This window comes from Varanus komodoensis, unplaced genomic scaffold (genome assembly GCF_004798865.1).
Source record: "Varanus komodoensis strain SLA01 unplaced genomic scaffold, ASM479886v1 scaffold18_3, whole genome shotgun sequence".
Lineage (NCBI taxonomy): Eukaryota > Metazoa > Chordata > Lepidosauria > Squamata > Varanidae > Varanus > Varanus komodoensis.
The window spans coordinates 10704032-10724700 of NW_025335549.1; the positions used below are offsets into that span (position 1 = coordinate 10704032).

At 49.0% G+C, this 20669-nt stretch overlaps 1 protein-coding gene across 2 annotated transcripts in view; it reads left to right on the top strand.

Moving 5' to 3' along the window:
• The window catches only part of F8 (coagulation factor VIII), a 39512-nt gene extending 25282 nt beyond the window's left edge, over positions 1-14230 (top strand). For both annotated transcript variants that reach the window (XM_044427191.1, XM_044427190.1), the window contains exons 18-26: positions 1369-1551; positions 2710-2826; positions 3624-3695; positions 5484-5569; positions 7335-7490; positions 8414-8558; positions 9917-10065; positions 11461-11637; positions 12306-14230. In XM_044427191.1, the coding sequence (XP_044283126.1) occupies positions 1369-1551; positions 2710-2826; positions 3624-3695; positions 5484-5569; positions 7335-7490; positions 8414-8558; positions 9917-10065; positions 11461-11637; positions 12306-12461 (1241 nt within the window). In that variant the 3' untranslated portion in view covers positions 12462-14230. The remainder of the gene's footprint in view (positions 1-1368; positions 1552-2709; positions 2827-3623; positions 3696-5483; positions 5570-7334; positions 7491-8413; positions 8559-9916; positions 10066-11460; positions 11638-12305) is intronic.
• Positions 14231-20669: the final 6439 nt, after the last annotated feature.

The following is a 20669-nucleotide window of genomic DNA, read 5'->3' on the forward strand; positions in this document are numbered from 1 at the left end:
GAGTCAGGAACAGGGCTGTTGTATGGGACTAGCATTCCGGGGGTACCCGTGAGGATTCAGCCACCAGCATCAGTTGTTGCCCTTCTCCTTGAACGAAAGGAAAATAATATATGCAATAGAGCTGACTCCTACCATTTTTCGTACCCCCAGGCTCCATATTCAGTCTGCAGGTTCTCCTGGAACAGAATGAAGTGCCCTGGTGGGCCAGGCCAATGGCAATCTAGTTTGGCAACCTGTTTTCCCCAGCAAATGCCTTTCAGGAAGCAAGGAGCAAGACTCTTTGGTCACTGCTTCACTGCATCTGGAACAGGTTGGCCCAGATATTTGGCTGCCTGAGGAGCAGGACGAAGAGGGCCCACCCCTCCAGTCCACCTGCAGAAGCCGACTGGACCAGCCGCGGAGCCTTGCTATAGCACTGCTGATGGGACAGATTGGGTGGTTTGCATCTTGCTCCACAAAGAGGCATAGAAACATAGAAACAGAGAGAGTCAGAAGGGGTCTCCTGGGCCATCTAGTCTGACCTCCGGCACCAGCCAGCTCCGCTCACGACATGCCCACCATGTGGATGTCCAGCCTATCCTTGAACATCCATACCGATGGGGTCTCAACGACCTCTCGTGGGAGCCCATTCCACACCCTCAGGGTCCTGACAGTCAGGAAATGCTTCCTGGCATCTAAATGGAACCTTGGCTCCCTGAGCTTTGCTCTGTTGGAGCGCGTCCTGCTGGGACAGCTGGGGTGCTCCAGGGCTCCCAGAGGCTGCCACCACGGTCACTCCCACATCTGCCTGATGGTACAGCCAGTCCTGGCCAGACATCAGTGATTGACTGCTTCTGAACCAGGAGATTCTATTTAACACTGTTAATTGAGTATAGCGAATATCTTCTGTGTCTTGAACAACTCCCCTTTGAAGATGTTGACGTCAGTGTCCAACACTGCTTCTTGTGGCAAAGAGTTCCATACAGTAATGATCCGTACAACACACACAGTGTGAAGAAGTACTTCCATTTGTCTTTCTTTAATATACTTACTAGTTAATTTCACAAAGTGATCTCAAGTTCTGGCATTATGTGATGGAGAAGAAAGAGTTCTCCTATACTGTGACTCTTTGGATGTTAATGGACTATAACTCCCATCACCCCAAACACTAAGCATGCTGTCTGGTGCTGATGCGAGTTGGATGCCAATAATATCTGGAGGGGCAGAATTTTCCCTACCCTGCTCTGTGTTCTGCACAAGTTACCATGAACAGCCCTTGCTCAAGTGTCTGTTCACACGGACCATGCAGCTATGCCAGCCTAGGAGACCTTCAGGTTTTGAATCTTGGTTTTCTCCATTCTATTTTCCTTCTTCCTCCCTTTGCACTAGCTGTGAATGGCTACGTGAGAGACACATTGCCAGGGCTGGTGATGGGTCAGCACCAGAAGATCCGGTGGTATCTGCTGAATGTTGGTGGTGCTGAGGACATCCACCCGGTCCACTTCCACGGGCAAGTCTTCACCATTCGAATGGCCCAAGAATACCGCTTGGGAATCTACACCCTCTACCCTGGTAAGGGAGGAAATGGATGCACACAACATGCACTCGCTTTGCCAGCTCACACCCGAGTCTGGAATACAATGGCATATTGTGCATTCATAGCCACTTTCACAGTTGTAGCAGCAGAGGAAGCAGAAAGAGAACCAAACTAAAGGTACTGCTAGAGTTAAAAGCAAGGTTCCATTTGCAAGTTGCACATTAGTTTTGGAAATGTGGATTGGATGAGCTCATGTTAGCGAACCACAGCATTATGTTTGATAGCAGAGATGGTCCTGAACAAATAATGTTTACATAATGGGTGCAAGTCACAGGATTCAGCTCAAATTCCTCCAGCTCAGATTTCTGCAGATGAAGCTCACATGAAGTCTCCATTTAGAAAACGCAGCACTATGTCTTCATGCAGGGCCACAATCCCCACAGAAGGGGCCTCCTTCTCTAATGCCTCTCCCCAGGGATGCACAAAACTCTTGCATCCCCATTGCATAGCACTTGTCGTGAGCCAGGCGTTCCCTGCCTAGCAAGACAGACTCTCCAGCACGTCTTCTAAGCATCTTTATTCTACGGAGAAGACTCTAGGCATACATAAGCCTCTGAGCATGCAGAAAGAGAGCTGCTGAACCCTCTCTGCCCCCCTTCACCCAAAGCTTTGCTTACGAATCCTTTGGGGCCTGTCTCTGGAAGGAGGAGTGCTGTGGAACTGGGGGCTCCCACATGCTGCACTCTGAGCCCCTAACTGGGCCAGTCTGCAGCTGTGGCAACGGGCCCTCAGGTCCAGCTCCTCAGAAGGCTGCCGTTCTCCATCCGAGAGACCACCCAATTCCAAATCTCCTCCTGGATGTTTTTGTCTGTCTTCTCCTTCATCCCCACAGGTGGGAAGGCTGGGCCCCTTGGGTGCCCTTGAGCGACTTTCTTCCAGAGCAGGCTCAGACTGGTGCTGAGAGACCGGGGCTGCAGGTGCATTGTCCGTTGCAACATCATTTTCGTTATCAGAGTCTGAGCTTGGAGCCTCGTCTGGTTCAGCCAGCTCCCCATCATCCTCAGACTCTGAGCTATCAGTCCCACCAAAACAGCCATCTTCTCATGCATGCCTGGGAATCGTGTCAGAGCGTGCGTGCACGACAGCATTCAGCATCCAGCTGGTTGACTGACCTTCTCTTCTCTGTGGCACAGGTATCTTTGAGGTGGTGGAAATGCGGCCATCCCATCCTGGGATCTGGCGGGTGGAGTGTGCGGTCAGTGAAAACGAGCAGGCTGGAATGAGCGCCCTCTTCCTCGTGTATGACCAGCGTGAGTAGCTCAGTGTGCCTTTCTTCTGAGGCTGGCACTCTGTTTTGGGGCAGAGGTTCAGTGCTTCTCTGCAGGCACCAACCAGTGGCACTTCTTCTGTTGATCTACAGATGGGGGGAAAAAAACGTTCTGATGCTGATTTCTCTTTATGTTTCTGATTCTGGCTCTGCCCCTAAAAAGTGCCAGGGGATCATTTGATTGGATAACTATGCCAGGGTGGGGGAGTGGCTGACATGCCCACCTGATGCAAGGAGGGGCAATGGAAGGAGAAAATAAGAGGCAGTCAGGTTTCAGTCTGCAGGCTGTCTCTATTTATTTGTTCTGTATTTTCCATTGACCAAGAGGCTCTGCAAAACAAAATTAAAAATTGCAAAATGCAAAATGCATGGTCCTTCCAGCAACTTGGCCAAACGATTTAAGGCTTTGCAAGTTTAGCAGACCAAACCTGGGGAAAGTGTAAAAACACACACAGGTACACCTGCCAGCACCTAAATTAGTAAGAAGCCACACGAGAAGAGACATAAAAGGACAAAAAGCTAAGATACAATTCCTTGTGAGTCCCATAACTCAACATCCTTTCCCCACCACAGACCTCAGTCACCCTTTCCCAGTTCTCTGCTCTCCAAATCCACTGCTTTGGACTCCAGCTCCCATCATCTCCAGCCCTGGGTCTCCCTTGCTTCATACTTCTCATCAGCTGCCCTAAGGGAAGTCTGAAGCCCTCTGTTCAGAAAAGATTTTAGATCCTTTACTATGCCAGGTTTTAAAATAATGTTTATATTTTCTTACACTTTCAGAGTGCCAGATTCCTCTGGGCCTTGCTTCTGGATATATTACAGACTCCCAGGTCACAGCTTCAAATCATTTTGGTAAGGACTGGAGTCTTTGTATATGCATTGATGTCAGCCTCATTTCTAATGCTCTTTCTAGCTGCCACTTATTTAGTAGGAAAGATGTGCTTTTGTAAAATCTGTCTGTCTGTCTGTCTGTCTAGACATTTTAGCTGCATAGAATGCAATGGAAAACCCATCTTTCAAAAACAAAACCTCCATACCTTCGCCCTCGTTATCAAATACTCCCAGACAGCATAGTGATTCTTCCATGAATTACACAACAACATCAAAGCTAGACTAAGTCAATTTCTGAAGGACCCCAAGAATAAAAATGTCTAAACTTCATGATTACACCAACAAAGCTAAGAGAAAGAACACCACGAATGTATGACAAGCAGTTTCTACGAAAAGACATGTGCACATAATACATTGTTCATGTGAGCATTTTATTTCAATTACTGTCATCTGTTTTGTCACCACTCTCACCACTTTGGCAAGCGCCAAGCACATCCCCTTTGCACAATCGGTGGTCACAATCGGTGGTCCCTGCTGGCTTCACCAATGTCTCTCGCCATCATGCACAATACGGGAGCAAGCGCACCACTTTGTATGGAGCACTCTGGGTGGCCCCAATCCTTCCCTAAACTCGGACTCTCCAGAAGTGCTGGACTGGGGGCTGGCATCCAGGGGGTGCTGGCCAGGGACCCACATCCCAGCCAGAAGCCCACTCACAAAAGCATCCCTGCCTTGCTTGTGCTCTTCATCCCTGCAGCCTGCTTTGTCGCCAGCCCCTAGCTCTGGCCCAGGCTGCTGCAGGGATGAGGAGCAGCCGCGGATGCCACTGCCCGCTTGCTTCCTGATGCTCGGCCGGTCAAGCAGGAAAGCGGCAGCAATCATGGGAGAGGGCAGCTGGCGAGATGGTGGTGGGGCGGTAGACTCGCTGAGCGAGGAGGCCTGCAGAGGTCGCTTTGCCCAACAGCCCTCGAAAACAGAAGCGTTAGCATGGGTCGTACCCTCATCTCCACCCAGGCAGTATGATGGATGCGGCACATCACGTCTGAAAGCCCCTCGGTTGCAGGAAAGGAGGGAGAATGCGTCTGCTGAAGCCTTTCTGGACTGGCAAGCACAGCACTTTCTCGAGTGGAAAAGCCCGATCAGCTTGAGGCAGAAGTGGCTGTCCATGGTGCTGAGCGACTGAATGCCTGTGACATCCCGAAGTGTGCTCCCCCATCAGCCTGCTTGTCCCCAAAATGGCTTAAAATAGAGGATGCAGGCTCTCTTTGTACACCCAGCACCACAGGGGTGCCGAGCCACCTAGTCATAGCAACACTTGCATAAACACACAAATTGCACTTGGGATGAATAAAATACTGTTAGGACTGATTTGGGTTTGTCCTTTGAAATCAGGAAGTCGATTATTGTTCTGTAACATTCTCATCTTTGAAAGCCAGAAGTGGAATTAAGAAAAACAAATAGGCTGAATGTTGAAATATAGTACAATATAAGCTACCCGTATGGATGTGGGAAGGAGCACAAAGCTTTCAGTGTCCAGGGTTGTTTTTTTCTTTAAAATGGAAGAAGAGCCATGATTCTTTGTTTGTTTTGAAATTCTTATATACCATCTGATTATTATAAAAATCTCAAGATGGCTTACAAAAAAACCAAAAATATAAATAAATATTAAAACCATATTTCAAACATAAAATAGTTAAAAATTCCTTAGTGCACGGAGCACTTCCAGGGCAGGCAGAAAAGCCCGATGGCTGAGAAACAGACCTTGCAAATGCCTATTTTCTCATTTCCTTTCTCTCTCTTCTGCTCAAGGCCAATGGGTCCCTAACCTGGCCAGGCTGGACAAGTCTGGGTCAATCAATGCCTGGAGTGCTGTAGAAACAAACTCATGGATCCAGGTAAGTTCCCTGTTAGGTAAGCAAGAAATTCAGTCAGGTGAGTAATGGCAGCCTAAGAGGATACAGGCTCGCCAGTTCTCCTGCTTCCCCTGCCAGGCCAAAGAGGAAGTCCAAAAAGATGCATTCCATTGAGGCGGTAGACACGTTAGCATGCTCCAGCAAACACAAAACATGGTTCTGGTGGCAGCTTTAAGACCACCAGTTTAATGACAGAAGAAACATCTATGGATTACAGCCTCTTTTATCCCCTTAACTCCATGGATGATGGAAGCCTTGTGATAGCTTTCTTCTATTCCCTCCGGAACCTCTTTTTCCAGGGTCGAAAGGTTGGAATTCTCCTGAGGATGAGTTTGGAGTCCACGGTTAAGCCTTTGGAAATGTATTTCAGCCTTTTAGACTGGGAGGGAAAGAGTGTAGGGAACATCTTTTATAAGCCAATCAAAACAGGGTCCTACAGCAACTTAAAGCCTAATCCATTTAGGACATAGAATCATAGAAACATAGAAACAGAGCGAGTCAGAAGGGGTCTCCCGGGCCATCTAGTCTGACCTCCTGCACCAGCCGGCTCCACTCATGACATGCCCACCAGCTGCTCCTCCCGTGGCTTCTCCCTCAACCCTCTGTCCAGAGGGGGCTGCTCTAGGGGGGCCTGGAGAGCCCTCTCGGCCCTCAGGCACCTCACCTCCTCCTCTAGCAGGGTCACCATCTTGCACCGAGGGCAAGTGTATCCCTGCCTCTCCTGGGGGAGAAGGGCGAACATGTCGCAGCTCTCGCAGTGGACAGCAACACCCGTGACTCCCACCAAGGCCATCTCCTGGTCTGCCATCGGTATCCCTTCCGAGACCTTTCCTTGGTCCCCTGCCTTGTCTGTCCTGCAGTTCCTCTCACTTGCCCAGTTCTCCCAGACAAAAACCCACTCGCACACACACACAAGGATAAAATAAACTTAAATTGGAAGAAAAACAAAGCAAAGCACAGCACAGCACAAACAAAAACAAACAAACAATCAAACCTCTGTGTCTCAGGGAAGGGAGTCTCTGGACAGCCCGGGCCGCAGCCAAGGGATGCAGACAAGGGACGATCCCCTTCCTCTCCACTGCTCCTGGCCCTCTGCTCCCCTGCCCAGCTCCTGCCTTGCCTTCGCCAGTCCCCTGGCCACTCAGCTCTCGCTCCCAGCCTGTGCCTCTGCTGCTCTGCTGCTCTGCCAAGAGGCCGGAGCCAAAAGACATGATTCAGATCCCGGTGAATGTGCTGCATTTTGGCACAATTGTGCCCTATGAAAATAAATTTGTAGCATCAGCATTTGTAGGCAAGACCTCTGGCTGATTTTTAAAGCAGAGTAAAGTTACTCTGCTTCAGTTACCAAATGTTACGGGTATTGTAATCTCCATTCTTTACATTCCATCAAAACACCCCTTTCTATCCCTCCTGACTCCACACAAATTTGACACCCTCAGAGATTTGGTTTGAGAACAATGTGCAGTAAATTGACCGTGCCAAGGGGCAAATGCTTAATTTGTCCAATATTCCACTGTTTTCAACCTCAATTTTCAACTTTTTCAGAGTTGCAGCAGAAAATAAGTGTGTGAGAGGCTGGATGAGGGAAGAGGGAAGTGAGAAAGAGGGAATTGCAGAGGGCCAGACGGAAATCCCCTGTGGGCCAGATTTGGCCTTCAGGCTTGAGTTTCAGTACCTCTTCTCTGTTGCAAATTGCATCTTCCAAAGAGCACTTCAGCTGGTAGTAGTGACTTCCCCTCTCATTCAGGTGGACCTGTTGCAACCCAAGATCATCCATGGGATAAAGACACAAGGAGCCCGGCAAAAGTTCTCTAGCCTGTACATCTCCCAGTTTGTCATCTTCTACAGCCTGGATGGACACAGGTGGAAGGGTTACAAAGGCAATGCCACCAGCTCCCAGATGGTGAGTGCTTTTTCCTTGTTGCTTTTCTTCCTCTTCTCTAACAGGGAAGCAAAAGATGAAAGGGAAACGATGAAACATCTTTTTTAAAATATCACAATTTTTAAAGGAATGTGGATATTAATGTTCATGTTATTTTCCATTATGCTATTGGAAGGGGAGAAGCAGAGGAGCACTTAGATGCCATGAAGAGGGATAAAGAGTTAAGGAGACCGGTCCTTTGACACTGGGAATATTAGCCCAATGCAATTTAAAGAGTGGTGTGACTATAAGAACATAAAACACAAGAAACGCTTTGCAGGATCAGACCAAAGGGCCATCTAGTCCAGCATTCTGCACACATGGTAGCAACCAGCTGTGCACAGGATCCCTCAATGGATGGATGCTTGGCTTCTACCCAGAATGCTCACCTTCTGTATAATGGAGCTGCCTGGCTAGGGCCTCCAACGTGAACACAGACACTTTTCTTGGCATCCCACAGGCTTCCCATTATATTTGCAAAGACTTCTCTTTTACATACACTTCTGAATGCAACAGGATGGTGTAACTTAGTGCCCAGCGAGAGCAGGGGGTTACACCCATGGCTTTCTGGCCCCTTCCAACTCTACTGTTCGATGATCCTGATTTGGCACTGGGGGGCAGACAGGCTGAAAAAGCTGCATGCTGTATTTCGCTGTGTTCTGTGTGTTGGTGCAAAAACCCCATTGCTCCCTTTATTAGGTTCTGAGACAAGCTGCTTTCTGTTTTATCCCAGTAGTTCTCCCTCTGGGAAAAGAGGGTCTTGTGCCTGCCACTCCCCATTTTGTGGGATCAGCCCAATGTTTGCACCAAGTTCTAATTGTGCCCACGGGTCCGAACAGTTGAGGGCCCCACTTTTCTGTGGATGCAGTGATGTAAATCGCCTGCTTCTCTCTCCTTGCATACAGATATTCTTTGGGAACGTGGATGCAGCAGGCGTGAAAGACAATACCTTCAACCCTCCCATGGTGGCTCGCTACATCCGCCTTCACCCAACGCATTTCAGCATCCGCAACACCCTGCGCATGGAGCTCATCGGCTGCGACCTGAACAGTATGGCAATGAGGCCTTTTGTCTTCTCCATTCATAAACATCGTAGCAAGATAGAGTTGGAAGGGACGCTGGAGGTCACGTAGCCCAACCCTCTGTTCAGCGCAGCTACAGCATCCCTGGTGGATTGCCAGCCAGTCTCTGTGCACAGACCTTCAGCAAAGGAAAGCCAGCCATCCCCTGAGGTGGTTTGGCTGTTGCACAGCTTTTACTATGAGGAAGTTTCTCCTAACATTTAGCCCAAGCCCACTTCCTTGCAGTCTCTATCCACTGGTTCTAGTCCAGCCCCTGGAGCAACAGACAGAAAGGAATGAGGGAGCAGTAATTGATTTGGTGCCCGCTTCCTCTGCACCATGCTTAATTCTAAGCACATTCATCATGTCTCCCCTTCCTTTCTAAGCTATGAAGCCTCCCACAGTTCCATTCTCTCTCAGAGGGGAGTCACTTCGCCTCAATCATTTGGGTTGATCTTTCCTGCCTGACAATAGTTCTGAGATGCAGGGAACAGAAGTGTACCCCTTTTTCCAAGTGTGTTTGCAAAAATGTGTTTAGCGGCCTCCCATGCTCTTCAGCTATAAAAGAAATAAGTATCTTCTGCACTGCTGAAGAGAGTTGTATTTATTTATTAAAGTTATGCCCTGCCTTTTTCCTTTATACAATCCCAAGTGGCTTGCATCATTCGCCCCTTGTGGCTCTCCATCTTATCCCCACAGCAACCACCCTGTGGGGTTCTTTGGGCTGAGAGTCTGTGACTGACCCAGTTGGCCGCACGGCTGAGCTAGTTATATTTTTAACTAGTTGTTCTGAACAACTGTTGAGTGTAGCTTTAACACCACAACCCTATGCATGTTTCTTAGCAAGGAAGTGCTGCTGTATTCAGCAGGGCTGCCTCCAGGTATGTGTGCATAGGGTTGCAACCTGGAGGCACCTTTTGTCCCTCACAGGTGGTGGTGTTCAGGTGAGCCCTGTCTAACTTTATAACACAGAGAGGAACGTGCTAGAAATCAGTTTACAGCTTCTCCAAAACAGGGCCTATTTGGCCAGCTTGGTCTCACAAGACCAGTTGGCAAAAAAGAGTTGGCACCTGTCATGTGAGGAGAAAACAGGTGAACCTGATCAGGGAGCAGAGGGCCAGCACCAGGGACGTAGGAGCTGACTCCAGGTTTCTAAGGACCTTTGGGGTGTCTGGGTCCTTCCCTCAGCAACCCCACCTTCTCAGCAGCAGCTTCGGAGGGGTGGTGCTTGCTCAGCAGGTACCTGACCATGCCCCCTCTTGGTGCTGGCCCTCAGCAGAAACGGAGGTGGGGAAGGAAAGGATATGAGGGAGAGGGAAGTCCATGTCTCCAACTGCTTTCTGCTAGGCTGCTGCATGCCACTGGGAATGGAGAACGAAGCCATCTCCAATGAACAGATCTCGGCCTCCTCCTATATCGACGGTGTTTTTTCCAGCTGGGCTCCCTTTCTGGCCCGGCTGAACATGGGCGGGAGAATCAATGCATGGAGACCAAAGGTACGTTGTTTTTGCAGTATGTGGAGCTACAAGCTCTCTTGGAAGAAAGCATGAGGCTTTCCATTCCACACAGCCCTGGCTGGTGCCGACCGGGGCAGAGACCAACTGTGATCATGCTGTGATGGTGTGACATGATTCTGTAGCACTTTTGAGTGCACTTTTCAAAAAGCAAAAAGTTTCATGCATATTATCTTGATTGGAACCCTGGAAATAGCCCGTGTAAGGCTGTACCTATCTCATGGATCTGGGGCACTGAACCTGGTGCTAATGGGCAGCTTTTAAACAAATTTAGTTCATTAATAAATACACCTCCTTCAGCCTAAAGGACAAATTCAGGATTCTCAGAGGCCACGTTCCAGCAGAGGGGAGACCAAGAGCAAAAGGATCAGGCCAAACACTGTTCAGTTCAGACTTCTTCCTGCTGGCTACTAAACCAGAGGAAAGACAGGGCAAGGTTTTCAGTGGAGGTGCCCAAAAGCAGGAAAGTGTTGTGGGAAGAAGGGGAGGCGATGGAGCCATGGTCATTTGGGGAACCCAGGAGTGCTGGATTTGGCCCTGGGATGCAAGGCTCTGCTTCCTTCCCCTGAGGTCACTTGGTGAGTTTGTGGGGGAAGCAAAGTTCAGACTGGGCACTTGATTACATAGGAAGGGATTTGCTGAACCAGGGCAAAGGTTAATCAAGTCTCACATTTCCTGCTTTGTAAGCTGCTGGCAGAAGCAATTCCAGAAAATTAGCAGCATTGCTTTGCTCTGTACTCATAAAGCCTCATTTTATGAGACTGTTAATGCAGGGTCTTTTCTTACCGCATAGCTCTCTCTTGTTTAACTGATTAGTTGATGGATTAACAGCAAAGTCCGGTGCGTGTTCACTTGAAAGTAAGCCCCTTTGTATTGAACTGGACTTAATCCCAGGTCATGGGTTCAAAACTTTCCTAGGAATTAGCCTAATGAACCATGTAGGAGCTTGCTGCTAAGTCAGCATATATAGGATTGCACTGTAAATAATGGCAGCCACCTTCCCCAACCCGGTGCATGCTGGAATTTGTAGTCTTAACACATCTGGAGATCATGAGGGTGGATGAAGGCAGGAAAAGCTGCTGCACATGTTTATATATCACCGTACCTCAAAGTGAAGCGTTGCAGTAAGCTCCTCCGTGCCGCCGCCTCTTTCCCATCGCTGTTGCCCCTTGCTTGCTTGGCAGGTTGTGGGTGGTCCAGGCAGGGCACCCCCTGCATCTTCTCATCATGGTTCTGGGCCAGTGAGAAGCAGGTGAAGCAGCAGGTGGCAGTGGCTGAGGCAGCAGCAACAGAGCTTGTCACTGAGCTCCTGGCAGGCGCTAGGCCATACCGGGACAGGCCTCGCTCATGCTGGAGGCTCTTCTGTGTGTTCCGCAGGTGGACAGCCAAAAGGAATGGCTTCAGATCGACTTTAAGAGGACCATGCGGGTGACTGGGCTGCTGACCCAAGGCGCAAGGGCTGTCTTCACCAAAATGTTTGTGAGCAGTTTCTCTCTCTCAAGCAGCCCGGATGGCAAGAGCTGGTCACCTGTTCTGCAAGATGGGAAGAAGAAGGTAAGCGACATCCTTCAGAGCAAGAGGGTCTTGTGCCACTGGTAAGGGGGCCCTACACCTTCAGGGCGCCAGAGGCTTTCCTTATGCCCCTAGCCCCCACTTTTTTAACCTCAGCCAGTTGCGACTTCGGTGTAATTCCCTTGTATCTGTTGCGATGGCAGTGGTTGGGGGAAGAAAGTTTCACGTATTTAGGGCAGAGATCTGTGATGTGCAGCCTTCCCGATGTTCTGGCCCGGTATTCCCATCATATCCCACCATCAGCAATGCCATTTGGCACTGAGGGAAATTGTGGCTGTGCAGATATTTTGTCCTACAAGTTGTCCATTCCTACTTTAAGGTTGACCCATACATTGGCCATTACCAACCTGGTGCTCCCCAAGACTTCAACTTCTATCAGCCCCAGCCACCCTGCCCAATGGTCTGAAGTGCTAGGACTTGCAGGCCAATGACACCCGGAAGGCACTCAGCTATACCTGAGGTGACGCGTGCTTTTGAAAAGGAATGTGGGAAATGAATGGGAGTCAACACTGGCATTGTGGGATAACGAGCATAGCAGTTCCTGGAAGTGAAGTGTGTCTGTGGGAAATCCCAGCAGGCACCAGAATGGTTCTTGGACATGGTTTTAGAGATCCAGGGAAGCATCCATTATATTTTCCATTTCCTTTCAGGTTTTCCAGGGAAATCAAGATCATTCCAGCCCAGTGATGAACTTCCTGGATTTCCCACTCTTTACGCAGTATTTGAGGATACACCCAGTCAGCTGGAACAACCACATTGCACTGAGGATGGAAATTTTGGGATGCAACACCCAACAAACAGCCTAGTTGGAGGAAGGCTGCCTTCTGCCCCGTAGCTGGTGAACTTTCCAAGGGTGTGGAAGACCTTGAGCAGAACCCGATGGCACGCACTTTTATCACAGACACTCAACAAAACAAAACCCGCACCTGAAAATAGCCTCATGCATGTATTTTTGATAAGTGTCTTCAACCTAAGGAACAGATCACAAGAACAGAAGAATGTGATGAAGGGCCTGCCAGACTCGCTGAGTTTTCTCACAATCACGTGAGCAGTGACACAGCCTCTCTTACCAGCCCTGCTCCATGATTTGTACAGCCAAACTAATCATGATGTTAGTCATGTGTTTGAGACTGACAGGTATCTAGGTTGTAAAACTGAAATTGCTGGGGAGAAAGGGGCATGCAGTGGCGGTGGCGGCGAATAAACACGTCCCTCACGTCAGCTGTGAAACTGCTGTTGAGGTATAGATTTTGCTAAATCCGATCTGTCTGTTGTTGTTTATTAGGCAACTTTCCTTCCATCATCAGCCCATTGATGGAATTTGATTTCCTTTTACCAGAATTTCATCTCCCCTGCACTAATTTGCCTGAATACAAATACAAATCAACAGAAATTCCTCCAAAAGTGTGTGGGGGGGCGGAGGGGGGTGGGGGTGGGGTGGAATTCATGGATAAAATCTCCCTGATTCGGAAAAGGCCAGTGTGCTGCTTAATATAAAGATTGTATTTATAGAAATCCAAATCCATTTGGATCTGTGGAAGAATTCAATAATACCTGTAGGCCTCCTGGTGTTGCTGGACTACAACTCCAAACCTCTATGACTAATAGGCAGGGATGATGGGAATCATAGTCCAGCAACAGCTGCAGAGCTGTTGGTTCCTGACCCCTGCCTACTGTCACACACCCAACAACACCACCCCCCTCCAAAAAAAAAGGTGCTGTCCACACCAGAAAGAAAGCAGCTTTTGACACCTATGGAAAATTTCCTCTTAGTTTAATCAGGAATTTGAGGACGGGTATTTCTACTTGGACAATACTATGTGAAATGCCTTGTTTCTCTCCTGATGGGGTCCCCTTACAACTTCTATGTCAATTTTTAAAAAATGAGCATGTGGATTAACACTGCATTAAGCTTCACTGTTGCACTGAATCCCAAGCAGGCTTACTTGAAAATAAGTCCCACTGAAATCAGGGGGATTCATTCTGGAGTTGCCATGTGTAAAATAAGCTGCTGGATAGTAAATTGCTTGGAGATGATGTGGGAAGGAGCACAAGAGAAATACATGAAGGCAGTATAATTTGTTATACAATGAGTCTTCAGGACAGTCTAATCCAGTGTCTGCACAGAGGATGTTCAGATGCAGAATGACCCCTAAGCAAGTGCAAAAGCAGGATCAAACCCGATGCTCTCCTAAGTGTTGCACTATTAACTCCCATGTTTCATGAGCAATGTTCAGGGAGGATGGGCTTTTTAGTCCAAGGTCTCTGGGAAGCGCCAAGTTGGGGAAGGTGAGCCATTTCTGCCAAAAGCTGTTGACAGAGCTATCTTCCTTTATCTGCCACCCTCTCTTGATAAGGGATAACTTGATCAAGCCCCTTTGTCCTAAGGAGCTGATTCCATCACTTTAGCCATTGTTTCCCCTGCCCCTGCATCAGAAGAAGCTGAAGGCATTCAGGTCCTCTTGGATGTTACCAAGCTCTTTACATTATTTGTTGTTTGCCAAGTTAACTCTGTGTGCATAGCTTGAGAACAGCATGGCGTAATTAAAGCATTAAAGAGCGCTTGTCTTGTTAAGATCTGTACCTTCTCCTCTTGTTTTCCTTCCTTGACTGATTCCTCCTTTGACCTCATGCCTTCCCAACACTGTAGTCCCTGTGGTGAACAGTCAGCTTTAATAGCGGATAATAATTAATTAGCCATACCCCCTCCTCCCACTGCTTATTTTCCTTAGAGTCTTGGTATCCTGCAAGAAGCCATAAAATTATTAGGGAGGAGAAATGGATGATTTATTTTGTCCATTGCAGCCTGTCCATCAAAATGAAAAAAGTTGAGCATTAAAAGCCATTAGAAAAGGGACACATGATAAATATACAGGAGCAGAACAAATTTGCAAATAGATAGGTTACGACTACAACTCCAGTTTGAGGAAGTTAATCTAAACAGCTGAAGCTCAAATACTTTGGCCACCTAATGAGAAGGAAGGACTCACTGGAAAAGACACTGATGCTGAGAACAACTGAAGGCAAAAGGAGAAGGGGACAGCAGAGGTTGAGGTGGCTGGATGGGGTCACTGGGGCGGTGGGTGTGGGGTTGGGTGGACTCCAGGGGATGGTGGAGGACAGGAGGGCCTGGGGGAATGTTGTCCATGGGGTCTCAAAGAGCTGGGCATGATTTTGCAACTGAATAACAACCTAAACAGCCAGCCTGCTAGAAAACAGCCCCATCTGGAAGAAAACAGCCCCATCGATTCACTTGCCTGGGAATAAGTCCCATTGAAATCAATGGTGCTGTCTTCTGAGCAGACAGTTAGGATTGCAATGCAAATAACCTTCCCCTACCTGGTGCCCTCTGGCGGTGTTGGATTACAACTCCCAGAATCTCCCAGCCAGCATGGCAAGGGTGGGGATGCTGGGAATTGTAGGCCAGTGCCTCTGGAGGGTGGAGGGAGGCTAGTTGGTGATGTGGGGCAGTGGAGAGATTGCCATAACCAAATCTATCTCCAAAAACAGTGCTGTTAAGGAGAACAGAGAGACTTCTGAGATTGTTATCAGGAACTGTGAAGTCATAAACATCACCAGGTTCCATATGTAAACCGTGGAACCTTGTTGGGGATTTCCAAGATCGGACTCAGCCTGGGTTGTGTACCTGCCTCTTCACTACTACCTGTGCTGCAGCACCTCAGGTCTGCTTTGGTACCAAGAATCTGGTCCTACCTGTACCTCCCCCCACATCACTTGGTGCTTTCTCAGAGGTGAAGTTTTTTCTTTAAGGTTGCAAAGTTTCTCCAACTCACTGCTACCGGCTGGTAGGAGTTTTACACTCACTAGAGTCAATAGAGATTTTCTCACAGCTTGCCCCTTCCCCTTTTGCGTTTTGACGGAGCCCCCCACCCTCCAACTCTAAAGCAAGCTCTGAACTGAATTTGGCCCCCAGGCAGAACAGATTGCTCCCCCTCTGTGCTAGCGTCGGTGACCTCGCGCAACAGAGATCCGGTTTGCTGGCGTGATGGGTCTTCCTGCAAAACCATCTGCTTTGTTCTAGAGCTTGACCGGGCGAGCATAACATAACCTGTACTAGCAACTCGGATGCTGCCCGCTGGGAGCTTCCAGGTGAGACAACAGAACAGCTCCCAGTTAAAAGAGGAAATAATCACAGGGTTGGAAAGGGTTGCTGCTAGCCACATCAGATCAGCCTGGACCAGCTGGGCCGGTGTGATCCAGAGACACTGGCGTCTCGTCTCACCAGTCGCGCGTCCAACTGCAGGCTCGCAGTTTCAGGGCCATCGTGCCTTCCTGATCCTTGTCTCATATTATACCCACTGCATCACACTGGCAGAGACACGCTCTATCTCCTCTCCCTCCTGAACTCCCCATGTGCTTCTATTTTGCAGATCCTTCTGGAAAAGTTAAGGGTTTGTCCACCCAGGACACACAAGGAGGGAGCAGCACAGCCGGGGCGTTAGCATAACCCTGTGAGCTAGGAAAGGCATGGATCTGACATGGCCAAACTTGGCCTGCCTCCAGGTGCTGTGCATGGCAGTTCCCACAGCCTGCAGCCCAGGCAGCACTGAGAAGCTGTCCCACGCATGTGACACTCTTTGCAAGTTTCAAAGGCGCGTGCTCTGGAAGCGGCTCCGGAGGCATCTTCCCTCTCGGCAGGAGAAGCCACAAAACCGGGAGGAAGACCGGGGGCACAAAATCCAGCGTGAGTTTCTAAAAGAGCAGGTGCATCAGGATCGGTGGAAGAATGCCCTATTTCGTATGGAATGGCAGCGTCAGCCTCGGTGCATGAACCGTAGGGTCCCCTCCTTGAGCTGTAATAACCCCCGAGCCTTATACAAGTTCGACTGAAGTTTCAGTCCATGAGATCAAGAATCAGAGGCTTTGCCACTCTGAGATGCTGAAGGGCTGATACCCGAAAGGGGTGGAAGTATTTCCAGGCATGACTTGCAAAATAATAAAAAAGCAGCTCTTTTGAGCAAGTCGAGTGAAGCTCACCGTTATATTTCTAGCTCTCAGTTGCCTGGTCTAGACTCCAAGTTGGTTTAAAAAGTGTTAGCAACAACTTGGCCGGTCAATACGGAATAAAGGATTGCTTGATTGATAGCAACAAGGAATTCCACGAGCACCAGCGCTGGGTTTAGCTTCACAGCCGCAAGCCACCTGGGATATTAATACACCTCCCTGGGCAACAGCATCTAGTCAGGAACATACACGGGCTGTGATCTTCCCCTTCCAGAGGAAGCGCTTGTCTTTGTGCAGTTCTGCCCTGTCGCCTCTCCAGGAGTCCGCCGGTCCTGGCTCTCAGACTACCTGGACGATCTTTGGTCTCATGCCTACCACTCCTTCCCCAGAGCGGCTCTGTATGCCTTCCCAGGGGCTTTGCTGATCATGCTGCTCCTCTGCTGTGCCACGTGAGTAGGCAGCTGGGCATGTATTTACTGGCAATGTCTGCTGGAAGTAATGGCAAGAGAACTGAATCATCTCTGAGTGACTGAACTCATTTTTGGGCTTCGGAGGGAAGGTGCGGGTTAGGGCATGGCCCCTTTCCTTTTAAAGCTTTGGAATAAACAGATGAGGAGCCAACTAGTCTCGGTGGGGTAGTTAGGTCAGTCCTCCCCAAGCCCTGCTCGCTTGAGTGGCATTGACTACAGCTCCCATCATCCCCAGCCAGCTGACAGACGATAGAAGGGCTTGTAGTCCAATACTCCTCAAGGGAACTAGGCTGGGAAAGTCTGTTAGGTCCTTTAAATTAAATGGTTTAAATCATTTAAATTGTTAAATGCTTTAATGCTCCTATTTGAGGGCAGGGGTAGTTAATCCTTACTTTGAAACGGGGTGAGCAACTCCTGCTGCATTCGAGGGCCCTAGTTGTTTATTGGGAGCCTGGACATTTGCCCTGAAGTCTTGCTGCGATGGTACCCTGAACAACCTCACTGCTAGTACAACTCCCAGACACAGACTTTGTTTTCTTAGAGCCGGACAGAAAACAACTCGAATGTCTGAAGATGCCCTGGCCTGACCTTTCTCGTTTGGACTGTCCCGCCCTTGCGCAACCAGAGGGAGGGGGTGTTAAGCAAGCTCTCCTTTTCAGTGGCAAGCTTTAAATAGCACATTTTCAGGCACGGTGGAGCATACACAAAGTGTGTCCATTGTGAAATATAACCCAATAAAGACCCCACAGTGGTAGCAAGGCAAAACAGATCTGGTGTCAAAACATGCCAGGGCATCTTGGTAACTTGAGGATGTGGCTGACCGAAATGTTTTCTGTACTGATTTTGAAACATCAGTAGTAGTCATGAACTATCAGGCCAGTACTTGAGAAGTCTGCTTTCCTGAACAGATAGAAAAGTCTTCTTTTTCTTAGTACACAAGGTTGTGGATCATAATTTGCTCTCAGCTGAAGTGCCAGATAAAATGGAATTTTAAACCAGTGTCACAAGTTCTGATTTTACCACCATGTGGTTTGGAGGGGGCTGGTTTAAAGAAAGAACATAAGTTTCTGTTCTTCTGAGTATACATTTGTACTATTCTGGCTGAAGTTCCCACTTCTTTGCTGCAGTTTTGAATCTATTCTATTTGCAGCTTGCACACAAAAATACAATATCACCTCAGTGGAACATTGGAAGTCAGCGAAATTTCCTTCTGGACAGCTTACTAGATTTTAATAGAGAAACCCTATGACACCCCTCTTCTTCCAAGTTATTGGGTTGGACACAAAAGAAAAAGAAATAAAGGTCTTATTAGGGTCATGGAGGCTGAAGCATTAACCTGCCATCCATTCTGCATGTTCCAAAGGGGTCCTTCATGTTGGTCAGGGATGTAGCATTTCATGAAAAGAATATTTGGACTCGTTTGATACTCAAACTGTAAAATTTCATTTCACGGAAAAAGAAAGCCACTCTCCCCGGTCAGTCTCAAGGTGCCCAAAGGGCCAAGCAAAAGGGTAGGGGAAAAAACCCCCCAACATATTTTGACCATAAGTGGCTGGGGGAAGAGTGAGAGGGTGTACTGGGACCCCCACCTGGGATTCTGCTCCCCTGTCCTATTTTCTGCATGGCGGCACCTGTGCTCATAGGCCTCATTCCACACACATCACTAGGAACTGTACTAGGAAATTCCAAAGGCATTTAAATGCTGTTGTGCTTTTGAATAACAAGCTCAGCAGAAATCAAATAGATGTGGTTGTTTCCAACACAGCAGCATTACGGCTGGACAAAGCCAGAAAGCAAAAAATAGTGATATTATGACGTCTCTCTGAATCGAGTGAACTGTTTCTCCTGTATCTTTTTCTTTCCTAGAATTCTTCTGGATTGAAGAGGACTATTAGCATTTTCCTACTATCCACCTGAATATTCCAGAGGTCCTCTTTTACCAGGCAGGATGGCTCAACTTCATCAGGTAGTTGAGCCAACGTCTTCATTTGACTTCATCCAAAGTCTTGGATGGCTATATTGCCTTTTCTGACTGTGCAGAAGAAAACAAACCACCACAGTCATTATTCTTGAATAAATCACCTGGTTTACGTTTGTATTGTCATTAGCAGTTTAGTTTTAATGATAGTTTGAACCATTGGTTGTATGCCACCTGGGGAGCTCATTTGAGTTGTTTGGCAACTTATAAAATGCAAAAATAAACAGCTAAATAAAATATTGCTATTTTATATGGCACAATTCTGGCGTAGACAGTTGTCCTTAATGTCAGTTCCAAAGCATAAGAAAATAGGTCTTCCTTATCACGATGTAACTCATTCTCTCCTACAACTTTGGAGCTTCTGAGTACAAGCCACAAAAATCCTTCCAGGTGTTGCTGTGACTCTCTGGGTCCATATAACATAGACAACTAGACTGAGTGTGGGTTGCCACTGAAGCACAGGCTGTTGTTGAATCAGGGACTGTGTGAATCCAGCTGCACTAAACAGCCCATGCATCTGATGTGTGCCGTACGCCACAAAACTTCCTGCCACGTTGAATTTGCTCCTGTCTCTTTCCTGCTTTTGTTGAATATGGTAACACATACTGTGATTCTCTCGGGTCTACAACAACATGTTCCTACAGTCCTGGTCACATACTTGACATCTGAAGTGGTTCTGGTTTTAGTTTCAGCTGCTGAGCGCATTGCTGAGACGACAGTCTGCCATCCAGCCCCAGAGCTGGGCGCACCGGCCTTGGGTGAGAGCCCTGGCATCTCATAAGCATTTTCTTGAAAACAGAGCTCAGTTCACCCATACGGATCTGTCACCTGGCAGTTGCACATGACGGTGTGTTTATGCATCAGTCTCCATTTCCACATAAATACAACCCCACCAGCTATCGAGTCTCAAATTGGCCCTCAAGTCTGGAAAATTTCACGGAGATGCCTGCACGTGTGAACCGAAACTTAAAAAACAAAACAAAACCCAGCACGTCTCTGCGCTCTTCACTCCCACCGAGAAGGCGGAATGAGCGCCCCGTGTGAATAAGCCCGGGGTTTCTTTCTCTGGCTTCGGGAACGTGATTGCGCGCAGCGAGCGTGCCCTGGTTTTCCTTGGCACTGTATTTTGGGAAGCACTTCGCAGGGCGTCCTCCGATGGCCCAGATCAGGAGGGCTGCGATGCGCCCGGGAAACACACGGCCTCTGTGCCTGGGCGAACTCGGGCCGCGCAGATGCTTTTTGCGGCAGCCCCACCGCGCGGCCTCTCAAGGGCTCGCCATCCGCCGCAGCCCCGGCTCATCCGCGCCCCCGCCGCCCGGGGACTGGCGAGGCGCGGGGGCGCCGCTTTCCCGAGCATCGCGCGCAGCCGGGGATGGTGCGCGGGCGGCGCCAGCGGCGGCGAGGTCGCGTCTCCGCAGCGGAGGCGGCCGTTTTCTAGGGCCCAGCGGCCGCGGGGGGACCCCTTTCGCAGGCACGGGCGGCGCTTTCGCAGGCGCGGGCGGCGCGCATCACGCAGCGGGCGGGAAGGCTCGCCGAGGCCGGCCAGCCAGCCGCGCGTCCTGCCGCGCTCGCCGGCCAGGTCGGCGCCTGCAACCGGGCGG